The sequence below is a fragment of the Somniosus microcephalus genome, chromosome 6 (assembly GCF_052327205.1).
Source record: "Somniosus microcephalus isolate GS21.2 chromosome 6, FLI_Smic_1.0, whole genome shotgun sequence".
Classification (NCBI taxonomy): domain Eukaryota; kingdom Metazoa; phylum Chordata; class Chondrichthyes; order Squaliformes; family Somniosidae; genus Somniosus; species Somniosus microcephalus.
The window spans coordinates 3,604,265-3,621,160 of NC_140992.1; the positions used below are offsets into that span (position 1 = coordinate 3,604,265).

Genomic DNA, 16,896 nt, shown 5'->3' on the forward strand with positions numbered 1-16,896 from the left:
CACTGACCAGCACAGTCCCGGGTATACACAGTGCGATCCCGAGACACACTGACCAGCACAGTCCCGGGTATACACAGTGCGATCCCGAGACACACTGACCAGCACAGTCCCGGGTATACACAGTGCGATTCCGAGACACACTGACCAGCACAGTCCCGGGTATACACAGTGCGATATTGAGACACTCTGACCAGCACAGTCTCGGGTATACACAGTGCGATCCCGAGACACACTGACCAGCACAGTCCCGGGTATACACAGTGCGATATTGAGACACACTGACCAGCACAGTCCCGGGTATACACAGTGCGATATTGAGACACACTGCCCAGCACAGTCTCGGGTATACACAGTGCGATATTGAGACACACTGACCAGCACAGTCTCGGGTATACACAGTGCGATCCCGAGACACTCTGACCAGCACAGTCCCGGGTATACACAGTGCGATATTGAGACACACTGACCAGCACAGTCTCGGGTATACACAGTGCGATCCCGAGACACTCTGACCAGCACAGTCCCGGGTATACACAGTGCGATCCCGAGACACTCTGACCAGCACAGTCCCGGGTATACACAGTGCGATCCCGAGACACACTGACCAGCACAGTCCCGGGTATACACAGTGCGATATTGAGACACACTGATCAGCACAGTCCCGGGTATACACAGTGCGATCCCGAGACACACTGACCAGCACAGTCCCGGGTATACACAGTGCGATCCCGAGACACTCTGACCAGCACAGTCCCGGGCATACACAGTACGATATTGAGACACACTGATCAGCACAGTCCCGGGTATACACAGTGCGATCCCGAGACACACTGACCAGCACAGTCCCGGGTATACACAGTGCGATCCCGAGACACTCTGACCAGCACAGTCCTGGGTATACACAGTGCGATCCCGAGACACTCTGACCAGCACAGTCCCGGGTATACACAGTGCGATCCCGAGACACACTGACCAGCACAGTCCCGGGTATACACAGTACGATATTGAGACACTCTGACCAGCACAGTCCCGGGTATACACAGTGTGATCCTGAGACACACACTCACTCCCCAGTGTGAAGAATGTTCACTTGGTGCGGGCACGTGAGGAAGGGTACCGCAATCCGAATCACTGATCTTGGGGAAACGGGGGTAAAATTGGGTGATTTGGGGTGAGCATTTGCAGTTAGATTCGTGATTTGCTTTACGATAGGAGAACAGTCTAAGAAATCAGTGTGTTCTCTGGTGGTTTGTTAGCAACATCGTTCTGCACTGAGCCCAACTGAAGGACCAGTGGCGGACAGATCAGAGTGTTATGGCGCCCTGAGCCTGGAATCCGGGACCACGAGCAGTGAGCTGAACCACTTTGCTCAGTCCTGCTTCTTGCTCGACACCTTCCAGAAGCAGAGTTGCACTGTAGGCTGTTTCAGAGCAGGAGTATGAGAGATACTGGTTCCAGTTCACTGCTAGTCTGCTTCACCAGTGATGACAGATCACGTCCTGTTGTCTGAGAGACGGTTTGTGATGGGTGACTATCTCTGTGTCATCGTGTTGTGTGATATGAGACATTAGCTGGCTTTGTGTCAGAGGTTCCAATGTTATTGTACATATTTTTTGATTTTATTGCACATTATTTTGTAATGTATAACTTATTATAATGTCTCAGTTCATGCATAACATTTAGTGACGACATTAAGCACTTGGTTGCATGTTGTATTAGCTTTTAATTTCTCTGGATTTTTCCCTCTTGTGTCAGCCGGGGCTCAGTCAGAAGGTTGTGGGTTCAAGTCCCACTCCAGAGACTTGAGCACAAAAATCCAGGCTGACACTCCAGTGCAGTGCTGAGGGAGTGCAACATTGTTGGAGGTGCCGTCTTTTGGATGAGTCGTTAAACCGAGGCCCTGTCTGCGCTCTCGGGTGGATGAAAAAGATCCCACGGCCACTACTTCGAAGAAGAGCAGGGGAGTTCTCCCCGGTGTCCTGGGGCCAATATTTATCCCTCAATCAACATCACTAAAAACAGATTATCCGGTCATTTTCACATTGCTGTTTGTGGGAGCTTGCTGTGCGCAAATTGGTTGCCGTGTTTCCTACATTACAACAGTGACTACACTTCAAACTCTGCTTCATTGGCTGTAAAGCACTTTGGGATGTCCGGTGGTCGTGAGAGGCGCTGCAGAAATGCAAGTCTATCTTTTCTTTTCTAAAATATCCCATTCAGTAGCATGTTTCCCCCATATTAAGGTGAAATGAGCCCATCTTGCATATAAATCGTTGGTATTGATTTCCCCCGCTGGCTGTGATCCTGCGGAGGTCCTTCCTTCAATTAGTGTCGAAGTTTAAGGGACCTCCGGCAGACTGGAAGAGGCTGTGAGCACAGCAAGGGCTCCCCAAGCTGAAGGAGAGAGTGGGGAGTCTGCGAGCTGTCCAGGCTGCTGTCTGCCTGAGGCTGGCTCTACCATGGCCACCAGGATTCCATGTTCCAGATTTTAGTTTTCTTGTGCTTGTTAATTTGCTAGCAGGTCGCTCCAGTTGCTGTACACTGATGTACATTTTCTGCCACTGTTATCCTCCGGATAGCTAACGCTGTTTTTCTGAAGTTAGGGCGGGGTCCTTGGGAGTGTCTCGGTATTTGCAGGGGGGCAGAAAGGTTTGAGCAGCACCAGTGTAAGTCGCGAGCCCGTGAAGGCTGCATCGAGTGTTGTCTGGTTTTACGCCTTCAATGTTTCGATTCAAGAGCTCCGTGAACAAGTAGTGTGTGTCGCCCCTTGTGCAAGACCTGGCCCGACACCCCTCTCCAGCCCTCACTCTCTGCTGCGTGTGCAGCACCGTCAGGTAGCGTGAAGGCACATGGCGACTTGTCCCAGTGACTGTTTGGGCTACATGGAGCGTGGCGTAACACAAGAATACGCCTCATTAATCTTACAGCCATGTCCGTGTCTTTTACTTGTTTAATGAAGTTTCCTGTCACCAAAGGAAGTGGTACGATGGTGCACCGTGCTGTGTGCAGCCCTCAGTTGCACTAAAAGCCACGTTGTCCCAGAGACGGTTTATCTGAACCTCTCCACTTGTCACGTGCAATCTCTTTCCTTTACCTGGCTGGCACAGGTAAGGTATCAAAGCTCTGGAAGTGTGTGTCGCTGGGTTGCTGCTGGCCAGATAAGTTCCTCTGTGAAGATGTCCTGTGTTTTTGAATATGTTTTGCAGTATATGGTAATTGTTTGAGTTCTTGTGTATATGCTGGGTTGATGCAGAAACCTGTACTTGATCCTTTAAATAAATCTGGCACCTGGAGTCTGTGTGGAGTGTTTCTTGGTTCCGGTGCTGTGGGGATTCAGCTCCACGTTCCTCAGAAGCAAATCTTTTTGTGGGGAGCACAGGGTGGGGCGCAGGCGTTTACCCGAGAAGGGAGCCACTGAACGATGTGGAGAATGGTGACGGACAAAGGTTGGCAGCACAATGGCCAGCTCGGGCAAACCAGAGAGATTGTTTATCACTAAATTTAGTAAAATATAAAATGAAGAAACACTAAGTGTGTATTTACATTCATCTTTCATCCTTGTCTCGTGAGTTCCCCTCCTTTGCATCTGATGCTATTGACTCATTACTAGGGTGCAATCCCCCAGGCACCACATTGCCCACGTGGCCCTCTTCCAGCTGTGAGCATTGCGGGCTCTTTGTCTTGGGGGGTATAAGAGCCGAGTCCCTATCCTGTCCTCACCAAACATCCGCGCACAGTGAGAGTTGCTGGCTGCCGATCAGGAGCAGCGACTCTGGTGGAATTTCTGGCTGAGTCAGAAGGTTTGCGGTTCGTGCCCCATTCCAGGACTCGAGTGCAGCGTTGAGGGAGGGAGTGCTGCGATGTCGGAGGGGCCGTCTTTCGAATGGGACGTTAAACCGAGGTTCCTGTTCGGGCGGAAGGTAAAGATCCCACGGCCACTATTTCAAAGAGCAGGGGCGTTCTCCCCCAGTGTCCTGGGACCAATATTTATCCCTCATACATCACGAAAACAGACGATCTGGTCGTTCTCACATTGCTGTGTGTTTACAACATGGCCGCCACATTGTTGACATGTCGGTGATTTAATTGTATGTAAACATTATGAGATGCTATATAAATGCAAATGTTTCTTTAAACACTTACAAGCTCGACTATTGTAGCAACAGTACTGTAAACAAGTGGAGAGCTTGCATTCTAATTCTCATCGGAAAGGGTATCTTGGGCCTTGCCCTGTGCACACAGCAGTGTGTCAATCAGGAGCCATGTTGGGCACTGAATCATTAACGGGCTGTAAGATCAGGATTAATGTTGGAAGCCTAAAGGGGAGGCAGGAAGGAATGTTTTCATTGTGAAGGGCTGTTCAAGGGTGGAATCCATCCCCACAAGGGGCTGTTGAAATGATGTCAGTCTTGGTATTTAAGAGGGAACTGGGTAAACATGAGGACAAATATCGAAGGCTGCGGGGGGGGGGCGGGGGAAGAGCAGGAAAATGGGATTATAGTGGATAACTGAGGGAGCGCTGCACTGTCGGAGGGACAGCAGCACAGACACGATGGGCTGGGTGGTCTCCCTCGGTACTGTCATTGTTCTAATGATGTATTTGCTGGTGTGTTGGTGAACTCGTGCAGCGTAATATCACTTGCGGGGGGGGGGTGGGAGTTATCTTTAAACGAGGTCTGTATTGTCATTATTTTGCCCTTTCTCTGTTTCAGGCCATCGATGCAATCACAGCAGTCCTTTGGACCCTCTCCCCCTCCGATGAATAAAATGGCCAGCATGGGGAACAAGCTGCCATCTGTCAGCCAGCTCATCAGCCCACAGCGCAACGCACTCACACAAGCCACCATGCCAGGAAGTATGGGTAAGAGTCTGAGAGACACTTGCAAAGCCTGACTTCATCCAATACTTCAACACTGCTCTCTATCCCGACAGACTCTCTGAGGTCTCTCGCACTCCTGGGCACATGCTTGTCTGATGGGCGATTCCTCCCTCGTCTCTCTCCCTCTCGCAACCTTTCTCCATTAGCGAGACTCTGGTCAGTGATTCCTCCTCAGCTGCAAGTCCCCCGTCCTGCACACCCTCCCTGCATCCTGGCAGCCCTCAAATCAAGACTCATCGCACCGTCTCCTGTGCCAGCTCCGTCTTAAGACAATGGAACTCCTTCCCTCCCGGGGTCCTCACTCCCCACCATAACCTGCAGTCTTCTAATGCCCAGCCTTGATGTCGGCTGCTCATCTCCCTCACGCTCCAACCTTGGTGCCCTTGGCCAGTGGCCCAGGAATCTCAGTAACTGGTTCATCTTCCGCTGAGGCCAATTCATGTCACGGGGTGGGGGGGATTGGGGGAAGAGTATTTCTATTCTTGAAGATTCGGCCTTCTCTGTTGGACGAATGGGTTCTTACAATTCGTGAGAACATGATTGCTGTGAAGTTCTTTACGGAGATGATGTTTCTTAACTTTACTAATACATCTATTACATGGCCGAGGATACCCCCCGGCCGTGGGCGACGGTGCTTTTGAGGGTGGGGGTCCGGGCGAGGGTGCTGGTGAGGATGGGGGCGAGGGTCCGGGCGGGGGTGCTGGTGAGGGTGGGGGCGAGGGTCCGGGCGGGGGCGAGAGTCCGGGCGAGGGCCGGGGCAAGGAAGCTCCCAGGACCGTGCGTAGTCCAGTCTGTACTGAGTTAACCGGGGCAGCGGTTGAACTACCCTCAGTGACCTTGGGTTAGAGAGCGGAGAATCGACCAGGGTCCCAGCTGCTATCCCAGCGAACCCCCCCACCCTGCTGGAACTGTCCGTATGTAGCCATTGGGTGAAGGCGGGCGGGCGGTGATGCTGCACATGGTTGAATAGCTGGCCGACACTCACCCCTGAGGCGCTCTCGCAGGTAATGGCCACAGGGCAACTGATGCCTGCGACACTGCATCGCAGCAAATGATCCTCACCTTCAGCAGAGATGGGGCGGGAGGCAGTTAGTGCTCGTGCACCTGTTTGTACCAACTGGGAAATGAGAGGATGTGGGGGGGGGGGGGGGTGGGGGGTAAATCAGTGACCCCAGCAAACCGGTCAACACTGTCTGCGCGATTCATCGTCACCCCGGCCTTCTTCAGGTTAATGTGGTGACTTGCCTCTTGTGGAATATAAAGAGCTCCAGGAGACGAGATCAGTCCCACTTGTGGAGCCTCACCACAAGCTCTGCAACATGTTACCAGGGTGGCTCACAAGTATTAGACGGATATCGTGATTGGGCATCCCTCCAATAATGGGCCCGCGTTCACTTGTCTCCTGGGGGAGGGGCAACTAACTGAGTTTGCGACTGCCAGCCCCGGTGGTAGTTGTACAGCACGGTGTGACTGCGGGCGGGCGGGTTATCTCCCGCTGCTCGGAAGGCGGAGCAAAGGATGAATCTGATGAGTTCTTTTGTCTCCTCAGTCCCTCAGATGATGAACGTCCCAATGCAGATGAACGGAGACATGAACGGGTTGAGTGCCCCGCAAGGATTGCCTTCACCTATGGCATCGACCTCTCACTGCACGCCTCCTCCGCCCTACCCGTCAGACAACAGTATCTCCAGGTCAGAGGTGGTGCTGTGATTATTGACTTACTTTTTAGAAGTAGTTTATGTAGCGTGGAGCCCACTTCCCGCACGATTCACTTACCGATCCCTGCTTATGAAATTCCAAACCTCCGACCCACTTCCCATTCTGATTAATCCCGCAGTGAAATCGGAATACCGATTTACTCTTAATTTGATGAGTTCCTGGTAACTCTCCTGGATCTAAGTAATAATCCTGTTCCCTTTCGATTCATCCTTTGCTTCTGTTTTATCCTCAATTTGTGCTGCAGCCTGTTCGTGGCTGTAATTCTGGTGTATGTGAATCGGGTGTGAAGACACCAGCTCCACTCTGAGATAACTCTTCCAGTACGAAACTTTAAAGGTCGCTTCAGGTTATACAGGTTCTGAAAAACCGCCGAGAACTTAAAGGGATCTTGCAAGTTTCAGCTGTGTGTGCTATTTATTTTATTGCTGCAAAGTTTTGAGGGAAGTGCGCCGAGCTGATCCACACAGACAGGAGGCTGCAGAATCCCTGGGCTGTGCGGAGTTGCCAGATCTCAGCCGAGGCAGTGGGAGGGGGGCTATAACTGGTCCAGGTGCTGCTGGACAGGCTGGAGGGGAAGAACTAACCAGGGGCCCTGCTCACCATGGCCAGAACTAACCAGGGGTCCTGCTCACCATGGCCAGAACTAACCAGGGGTCCTGCTCACCATGGCCAGAACTAACCAGGGGTCCTGCTCACCATGGCCAGAACTAACCAGGGGTCCTGCTCACCATGGCCAGAACTAACCAGGGGCCCTGCTCACCATGGCCAGAACTAACCAGGGGCCCTGCTCACCATGGCCAGAACTAACCAGGGGCCCTGCGCCCCATAACCAGAACTAACCAGGGGCCCTGCGCCCCATCACCAGAACTAACCAGGGGCCCTGCGCCCCATCACCAGAACTAACCAGGGGTCCTGCTCACCATGGCCAGAACTAACCAGGGGTCCTGCTCACCATGGCCAGAACTAACCAGGTGTCCTGCTCACCATGACCAGAACTAACCAGGGGTCCTGCTCACCATGACCATAACTAACCAGGGGTCCTGCTCACCATGGCCAGAACTAACCAGGGGTCCTGCTCACCATGGCCAGAACTAACCAGGGGTCCTGCTCACCATGGCCAGAACTAACCAGGGGTCCTGCTCACCATGACCATAACTAACCAGGGGTCCTGCTCACCATGACCATAACTAACCAGGGGTCCTGCTCACCATGGCCAGAACTAACCAGGGGTCCTGCTCACCATGGCCATAACTAACCAGGGGTCCTGCTCACCATGGCCAGAACTAACCAGGGGTCCTGCTCACCATGGCCAGAACTAACCAGGGGTCCTGCTCACCATGACCAGAACTAACCAGGGGTCCTGCTCACCATGGCCAGAACTAACCAGGGGCCCTGCTCACCATGGCCAGAACTAACCAGGGGCCCTGCTCACCATGGCCAGAACTAACCAGGGGCCCTGCGCCCCATCACCAGAACTAACCAGGGGTCCTGCTCACCATCACCAGAGCGGGACCCCTGCTGGAAATGTGTGTGTGTGTCGACAGGATCGACTGCGACTGAACCCACAGTTGAATATCCAGCTGCACCTCCCGCCTCTGAGTCTGAAGGTCGTGGGTTCAAGCCCCATTCCAGAGACTCGAGCTCATAATCCAGGCTGACACTCCCAGCGCAATACTGAGGGAGAGCTGCACCATCGGAGAGGCAGTACTGAGGGAGTGCCGCACTGTCGGAGGGGAGTACTGAGGGAGCGCCGCACTGTCGGAGGGGCTGCACTGTCGGAGGGGCAGTACTGAGGGAGTGCTGCACTGTCAGCGGTGCCCTCTTTTGAACGAGACATTAAACCGAGTCCCTGTCTGCCCTCTCAGGTGGATGTAAAGGTCCCACGGCCATTATTTGAAGAAGAGCAGGGGAGATCTGCCCAGTGTCCTGGCTGTGCGCAAATTGGCTGCCGCGTTTCCTACATTACAACAGTGCCTGCCCGTCAAACGTACTTCATTGGCTGTAAAGCGCTTTGGGGCGTCCTGAGGTTATGAAAGGCGCTATTTAAATGCAAGTCCCCTTAGGCGTATGTGTAGAAGAGCTTTAAGTCTTTTACTTGTACTTCTCGCAATCTAGTATACTGTATTCGCTGCTCACGATGCGGTCTCCTCTACATTGGGGAGACCAAACGCAGATTGGGTGACCGCTTTGCGGAACACCTCCGTTCAGTCCGTAAGGGTGACCCCGAGCTTCCGGTCGCCTGTCATTTTAATTCACCGCTCCACTCCCACTCGGACCTCACCGTCCTTGGCCTCTTGTACTGTTCCACGGAAGCTCAACGTAAACTCGAGGAACAGCACCTCATCTTCCGATTAGGCACTCTGCAGCCTTCCGGTCTCAATATCGAGTTCAACAATTTCAGATCATAACCTCGGCCCCTATTTCATTTTTACTTATATTTTTCCACTCCTTTCCTCCCCCCCCCCCCCCCTTTCCTTTTGTTTCTCTCTCACACCTGGCAGCTATCTTTTGCCCTGCCAGTACACTTTACACCTAATCCCAGCATATTACCATCTCGTCTAGCTTCTAATCTCTTTTACTTCTTTTGGTTCTTTTATTCTTTTGTCCGATCGCAGCCCTGCCTTCGATCTAGTTCCTTTTCTCTCCAGTTTTGAAGAAGGGTCAAACCCGAAACGTCAACTCAAATTTCTCTCCACGGATGTTGCCTGACCTGCTGAGTTTTTCCAGCATTTTCTGTTGTTATTTCGGATTTCCAACATCTGCAGTATTTTGCTATCGTTTAAGTCTTTTATGTTTTCTTGCCTTGATGTTTAAGTTGTTGTGTTGATTGCTTTGTGCTGTAGTTCCCTCCGTTACGGCCAGCATGTACCCACTAGTGGCCCTGAGCCCCGTGCCGTGCTGACCCTCTCTCCCCTCTCTGTTTGCAGCTTTCTGACGAGAGCCGGCTGTGCGTCGTGTTTGGAGTATTTCACCACCCAGGGATTGATGAACATCTACCAGATCGAGCATTTTACCATGGATGTGAGTAGCTCCCTCTCCCGGCTCGCGTCTCTCCAGGCTTTCCTCATATCGCCTTCATTAAAACTGTCGCATGGGGTATTGAATAGAATGGGCCGATACTCTCTGGAGTTTAGAAGAATGAGAGGTGATCTCATTGAAACATACAAGATTCTGAGGGGGATTGACAGGGTAGATGCTGAGAGGTTGTTTCCCCCTGGCTGGAGTGTCTAGAACTAGTGGGCACAGTCTCAGGATAAGGGGTCGGCCATTTCGGACTGAGATGAGGAGAAATTTCTTCCCTCAGAGGGTTGTGAATCTTTGGAATTCTCTGCCCCAGAGGGCTGTGGAGGCTCAGTCGTTGAGTATATTCAAGGCTGAGATCGACAGATTTTTGGACTCGAGGGGAATCAAGGGATATGGAGATCGGGCAGGAAAGTGGAGTTGAGGTCGATGATCAGCCATGATCTTATTGAATGGCGGAGCAGGCTCGAGGGGCCGAATGGCCGACTCCTGCTCCTATTTCTTATGTTCTTATCTTGTAGAGGAAGATACCAAACCATGTCACGTGTGGATCTGTCCAAAGTCCTCAAAGCCTCGGACCTTGGGTTGAAAGATAATAAAATTATTTAATATAGTTTTTAAAAAACTTGAGGCAATTGATTTCCCCACTTCCACAACTGTTGAATCCCTGGGCAAAGCGAATACAGGAATATCGGGCAGGAGGGACCCTCTCCGATCTACCCTCTGTTTAAATGATTGGACAGTAATCGGGGGTCTCGTCCCCCTGGCTGATCCAACAGGAGCAGGAACATCTGTCCTGGTATTCTTGGTGAATGAAACTTCTTAGAAAAGAGGCATTGCCCTTCGGAGAGGCACAGACTGGTCGATGCTTTCCCTTTGCTTTGGCCCACAGTTGAGAAGGCCTCACCCCAGTGATTAATATGTCTATGTTTGAGGGCATATAAACAGAAAATGCTGAAAATATCCATATACTGTATCTGTTTGAGGGATTGGGTCGACAGCGAAGTGCTCCATTAAATGCTGCCCTCAGGGGTGGGGTTCCCTGACTGCTTGAGTCAAACTCTTGGCATATGGTAGGTAGTGCAGGGGTTATAGTGCAGGGGTTACAGTACTGGAGAGGTCAAACCTCACTAGGAAAAATTGTGAAATTGAATTTAATAAATAGGGTCATTTGTGGTGTCAGTAAAAGTGACCCTGAATCTGTCGGATTGTCGTAAAACCCCATCTGGTTCACTAATGTCCTTCAGGGAAGGAAATCTACCGCCCTCACCCGGTCTGGCCTACACCTGACTGCAGTCTCACACCCACGAGGCTGTATTCAGGGTATCTAGGATTGGGCAATAATTGACATCACTCAAGGACAAATGCAAAATAAAAGAATGGGTCAGAGTTGTTTTTTTTTTTCTCTACTTTATAGTTTGAAGTTTTGCAAAGTTTTCTAAGGGATGATTGTAGGAGATTGTGCTCCCGAGTTTCCAGCCTGTGCTCCCAGCAGGTACTTCATAGTGAGCTCGTAAGATGATCCCTGCTTTCCTGTCTCTCAATAACTGAAGTCCTCCCTTTCCTATCTTGTGGTCAGGATCTGATCAGCCTCAAGATCCCTGACCAGTACCGACACGCCATCTGGAAAGGAATACTGGACCACAGACAGACCCTCGACTTCACAAACACCCCACAGCTGCTGCGGAACACGAGCAGCGCCTCCACTGCCAGCCTGGGCTCCCAGAACGAGACGCGGGGCGAGCGGGTAATTGACGCCGTCCGTTTCACCCTGCGCCAGACCATCTCCTTCCCCCCCCGCGACGACTGGAACGACTTTGGGTTTGATGTGGACGGACGCCGCAGCAAGCAGCGGATCAAGGAGGAAGGGGAGTGAAGCGGGCGGAGTCACCACCTCAAACCGCAAGAGACAATGTTCCAAAAATATCTACCGACCACAACAATAGGAGGGGACGCTGTCAGAACAAAGCTTCTATACGCTGAGTATTCTCACTCATGTTCCAATTGGTTGCACTTACCCAACTTTGTTTTGTGTCTTTATTTTACATTTTTTTGTTGTCTTACAGCCCAAACTGCCCATATATGGTAGCTGTATCAAAGCTTATAGGGTGCTCGAGGGGCTATGTGGGATTTGTAACTGCCATATTTATACGTCTCTTCCTGTTTAGAGTGGATCGTTCTAATCAATGGTATTGTTTTTGCATCGGATCTGCAGTTGCAGAAGGATGTGTGAGCGCGCAAGGGAGTAGAGAGTGAGTGAGCGAGGTGGATGAATTGATGGGCACCTCCACCTTGCTGCCCCTCCTTCCTCACTCCACCCGCAGTCACCTCGCACTTCAAAAAATGACGATTGGTATTTCACAGCCGGGGCTGGTGTCGGGAGCAGTGAGATGGCGCTAATCGCCGGGATCACTGTCACAGCCAGCCTCTCACAGGGAGGGCAGCAATTAATGCCATTGTTTTTTATTGTTAATGGCGATAACCATTTACAAGCACCCAGTCTCTGCCGTACGAGTTCAGCCCATGGGTCTCTGGACCCTTGGTTAGTTTAGATTCAGTACTGTTGAAACATTTGCTACCAAACCTGCCATGTTCCTGTTCTTGGTCACCGATGTGCCTAGGTTGCTGAGTGCCGCCTCTGCTCCAAAGATGATCCTCCCAAGTGTTTCCAGGAAGCGCTCGATTATGACTGATCTTGTGTAAGCTCAGTGAGCAAGCTGGACAGGTCAGTTTGGGTCGGGAATGTGACCTCTCGATGCCAACCTGTCCTGGATCATTGCAAACACTCGCCAATGCTGAATGAATGCTGCTCTCGGGGAGTATGGAGTTGGGCTGTTAACCCTTTCACTTACGAGCTCACGAATGCAGCCCTGACTGACGATTGTGTTGTGAGGTTAGCTTCGACTTTAGAAGGGGCAAGGGGAAAAAATGCTTCCTGTCAGTCACTGACGACAAGTTATTTTATAATTTTTCAGAACTTTATAGAGATCCATCTCATCTTTGTGCATTTCATTTGTAGGATGCTGCGTGGTGTGAAACTGTACTGATCCTGGTGGTACTGACCAAACTCTCAGAGAATGCTCGGATTGCGCTGGGTGAATGCATCACCTTCACTGGGGAGTGCAGGCCGTTCAGCAGCTTCAACTGCCCGTGATATTAGCTTAAACCTTGGCCTGGATCCATTCGAAAGGTTCCTCCCCAATCATGGCCACAATTGTAAAAGAATTTGCATTCTGCTCAGACTTTTTCCCTTTCTCACTCCCGACAACTTGATCCCTGTAAGAAAATTCTAAACTTTGCGTGACGGGTTGTGTACTGGCTGGTGATTGCGATGGGGTGTTTCGGATATTCGTTCCATGCATCACTCTCACCGCCTCACGGAGCAGACACTGAGGTCGGCTGTTGCTTCTAAACCGTCACGAGGCAGCGTGTGCAGAGTTCATAGTCTTGTCCAATCCTCCCGTGGAGGGCAAGGTTCGAGCTGGACGGTTAGAAATTACGCTGGTAAACTAATTAAGTTAAGCGGTTAATAGTTGCCCAGTAAACTCTGTACTGGGTAGTGTTAGTGTAATAATTGGGCTTTCTGGGGACTCTGGCAGCCTGAGCCCCAGTGGGAGAGCGATCAGTGACTCTCGTCGTATCACTGTCTCCGAGTGAAAGGAGTAACTGTGTCGAGCCCAGCCTGCTCTCGCTTGGTGCTGTGGCCGGGGGGGGGGGGGGGTTGTGCGGGAGACAGAAGCCACCACTTGTATCGGGACTGTTTACAGCCTGCAGCATTCTGTATCTCTACTTGAACCTGGTTCTGGGGTAGCCTGTGTGTTACTGTACCTACATCCGTTTCACGTGTAAGAGTCCGAAATTTCAATGTTTGTTTTATATTCATCTTTTGGTATTTTGCTACAGCGACTGAGGCTGTCCTGCAGGTGAACTCCAAGCAGCTTGGTGCTAATGGCTGAGGGGGTTCACGTTATTGAAATTCCTCACAAACTGTGAATTAGGGGCAGACATGCAGAGAGACAGTTTTACTTTTTTTTTGCCACCTTCTGCTGCCTTATTGCATTTCAGAACTCTTCCAAATTTTATATATTATAAAATTTGAGGATAATCCATGTTGAGCAGTTCCCACTCGGGAGATCAATATCCGGCGACCCCTGACTCCTGATCAATAACCAGTGACCCCTGATCGATATCCGGCGACCCCATATCAATATCCAGCAACCCCTGACTGATATCCGGCAACCCCTGACTGATATCTGGTGACCCCTGACCCCTGACCGATATCTGGCAACCCCTGACCGATATCTGGTGACCCCGGACCGATATCCGGCGACCCCGGACCGATATCCGGCGACCCCTGACTGATATCCGGTGACCCCTGACCCGCTGACCGATATCCGGCGACCCCTGACCCCCTGACCGATATCCGGTGACCCCTGACTGATATCCGGTGACCCCTGACCCGCTGACCGATATCTGGCGACCCCTGACCGCTATCCGGCGACCCCTGACCGATATCCGGCGACACCTGACCCGCTGACTGACATCCGGCGACCCCTGACCGCTATCCGGCGACCCCTGACCCGCTGACTGACATCCGGTGACCCCTGGCCCAGTTGTGATTTGCTCTGCTCCCCCGCCGATGCTCGTTCCCTGGGCTCTCACTTGTAGATGGGGCGATGGGTGGCTGCACAGGGCAGGCTGTGCTGGTGGAATTGTATGAACCCTAGAAAAAGTTAGAGCTTCCGGAGAGGAAGAGAGAAAATTGGTGGAAGGGAGGGTGGGAAGAAAGAAAATAACATTTGGCACAGGACGGGCCGATGGGTTCCTCGGGCTCCCTCGCCACTGCCCCACTGGGGACGTCTCCGCACCCCTCCCAAGCTGATCACAGAGACCCAGCCCTCGGGGGGACTAGAGGGACCTGTCGGTTTGCCCAAGAATAGTTTTGAAATGCATCCTGTGCAAACAGAGAGAGAAAGAACTAAAACCGTCTCCTGTAAAACACATATTTCTGTGGCTGTGATGGTGAGTTCAACATTGTTGCAGATATTAAACTGGGATGTTAAGATTTTAAACGGGAGTTTGTCTAAAGTGGGATGGCAGAGTAATAAAATAACTGGTCAGTCTTCATTTCACAATGCTGTATATACGTCATTGGAGCATTTTGTCAGTCTTTTTAAAAAATAAATCTATATAATGTTTAAGGTGGTATAAATCATTCCTGTAACTTAGTCAGACTGTGTGCACCAACACTGGCGAGTCACTCGATGGACACAATCCCTGGAGATTGGGTAAGGCTGGAAGAAATGCAAGTATTCATTGCCCAGTGTCCGGAACAGCAGAGCACGCTCACAGAAAGATAACCTCCAGGGCTGGTGTAAGATGGACACTGATTGCGTTTGGAGTGTTTCACTGGATAAGCAGTGTTGAGTGACGGCGGGGAGGGGGTAGCAGATCAACAGGACGCTGGCGGGCAGGTCTGTAGCTGTATTTGGAATCAGTACTTGCATTTCAAGTCGGTGTCGATCTGTCGCCATGTGTTGGATTTGATGCACTTTAGAGTTCCTTCTGTATAAAGATCCACCACAGCTCACTCTTTTCCCTGCAGTATTAAGCATCCAATTAAAAATTTCTCAAGATTTCTGGTTCCCGTGAGTGTCATTTGAATTTTCAACTCATTAAATCTTGCATCCTCCACCCCGAAGCCTCCCATCCTCGACCCACAGATGTTGGAGACATTGCAAGATGCGCTCCCTGATTGTTTTAGGTAAAGCAGAGCGTGGTTCGCCTGTTAAAGCTGTGCGTTACCTGGCCCAGGGCTGCTTGATTCCAACACTGGGTACAGAACATGGCAGGGCCTCCCACACAGCTTGGAGAAAACCTCTCGTGCCATTCCACGCAATTACAATGTATACTAGACTGGCAGCACTGAGAGAGTGCTGCTTTGTCAGAGGTGCCACCCTTCAGATCAGATTTTAACTCCACTGGATCAGGTAGACCTGGTTTAAAGATCCCAGGACAACAGTTGTAAACAGTGTCCTGGGCCAACATTCCTCCCTCTGTCCCCACCTCCACCAAAAACAGCTTATCTGCTCAGTTATTTTGTTGCCGTTTGTGGGAGCTTGCTTTGCGTAACTTGGCTGTGAGGTGCGTTGGGATGTCAATGACTGTGCATTTATGTAGCGCCTTTAATGTAGGAAAACGACCCAAAGCTCTTCGCAGAGGTTAGTCAAAAGAAAATGGAAGCTGACCGAAATAAGGAGATATTGGGAGAGGTGACCGAAAGCTCGGTCAAAGACGTGGGTTTGAAGGAAGGTCTTAAAGGAGGAGAGAGGCGGAGAGGTTTAGGGAGGGAATTCCAGAGCTTAGGGCCCAGGCAGCTGAAGGCACGACGGCCTATGGTGGAGTGAAGGGAGTGAGAGCTGCACAAGAGAACGGAATTGGAGGAGCACAAGGATCTCGGAGGGTTGTGGAGCTGGAGGATGTTAGAGAGATAGAGCGCCATGGAGGGATTTGAAAACAAGGATGAGAATTTTGAAATCGAGGCGTTGCTGGACCGGGAGCCAGTGTAGGTCAGCGAGCACAGGGTGATGGGTGAAGGGGACGGGCACGGGCAGCAGACTTTCAGATGAGCTGAAGTTTACAGAAGGCATGGCTGAGGGTTTCAGCAGCAGAGGAGCAGAGGTGGAGTCGGACTATGATACGGAGGTGGAAGGAGGCGGTCTTGCTGATGGTGGGCGTGTGTGTGTTGTGAGGAGGATGCCGAGAAACTCCAGTATGATTTGGGCAGGTTGGGTGATTGGGCAGATGCATGGCAAATGCAGTATAATGTGGATAAATGCAAGGTTATCCACTTTGGTGGCAAAAACAGGAAGGCAGATTATTATCTGAACGGCAATAGATTGGGAAAAGGGGAAGTGCAACGAGACCTGGGTGTCCTTGTGCACCAGTCACTGAAGGTAAGCATGCAGGTGCAGCAGGCGGTTATGAAGGCAAATGGAATGTTGGCCTTCATAACGAGAGGAATCTCAGCAGGACGCTGAGGTTATGATCCTGGAGACCCCTTCTTGATGCTTTCGGTTCTGACGAAGCCCGTTTACTGCTGAGCGAACCTGTTCCTGTGAGTCCGTCCCTTCCAATTCAGAAGATCAGTTTCTGTCCACAGTGTTGTGACTCTCTCCCTTTCAGATGCTGATTGATTTGGTCTGTCTGTTTGCAGCATTCCTGGTTTTATTTAAAACGCGCAGGCTACTTGCTGTAGTTTGCAGCAGAGAGTTAGA

At 51.3% G+C, this 16,896-nt stretch overlaps 1 protein-coding gene across 4 annotated transcripts in view; it reads left to right on the forward strand.

Moving 5' to 3' along the window:
- Positions 1–15,249, forward strand: part of tp63 (tumor protein p63) — a 374,605-nt gene extending 359,356 nt beyond the window's left edge. For 3 of the 4 annotated variants that reach the window (XM_085989633.1, XM_085989632.1, XM_085989635.1), the window contains 4 exons: positions 4,713–4,861; positions 6,429–6,570; positions 9,526–9,619; positions 11,199–15,249. In XM_085989633.1, the coding sequence (XP_085845759.1) occupies positions 4,713–4,861; positions 6,429–6,570; positions 9,526–9,619; positions 11,199–11,495 (682 nt within the window). In that variant the 3' untranslated portion in view covers positions 11,496–15,249. Of the gene's footprint in view, positions 1–4,712; positions 4,862–6,428; positions 6,578–9,525; positions 9,620–11,198 lie in introns of all 4 variants that reach the window. The other variant, XM_085989636.1, reaches the window with a different exon arrangement.
- Positions 15,250–16,896: the final 1,647 nt, after the last annotated feature.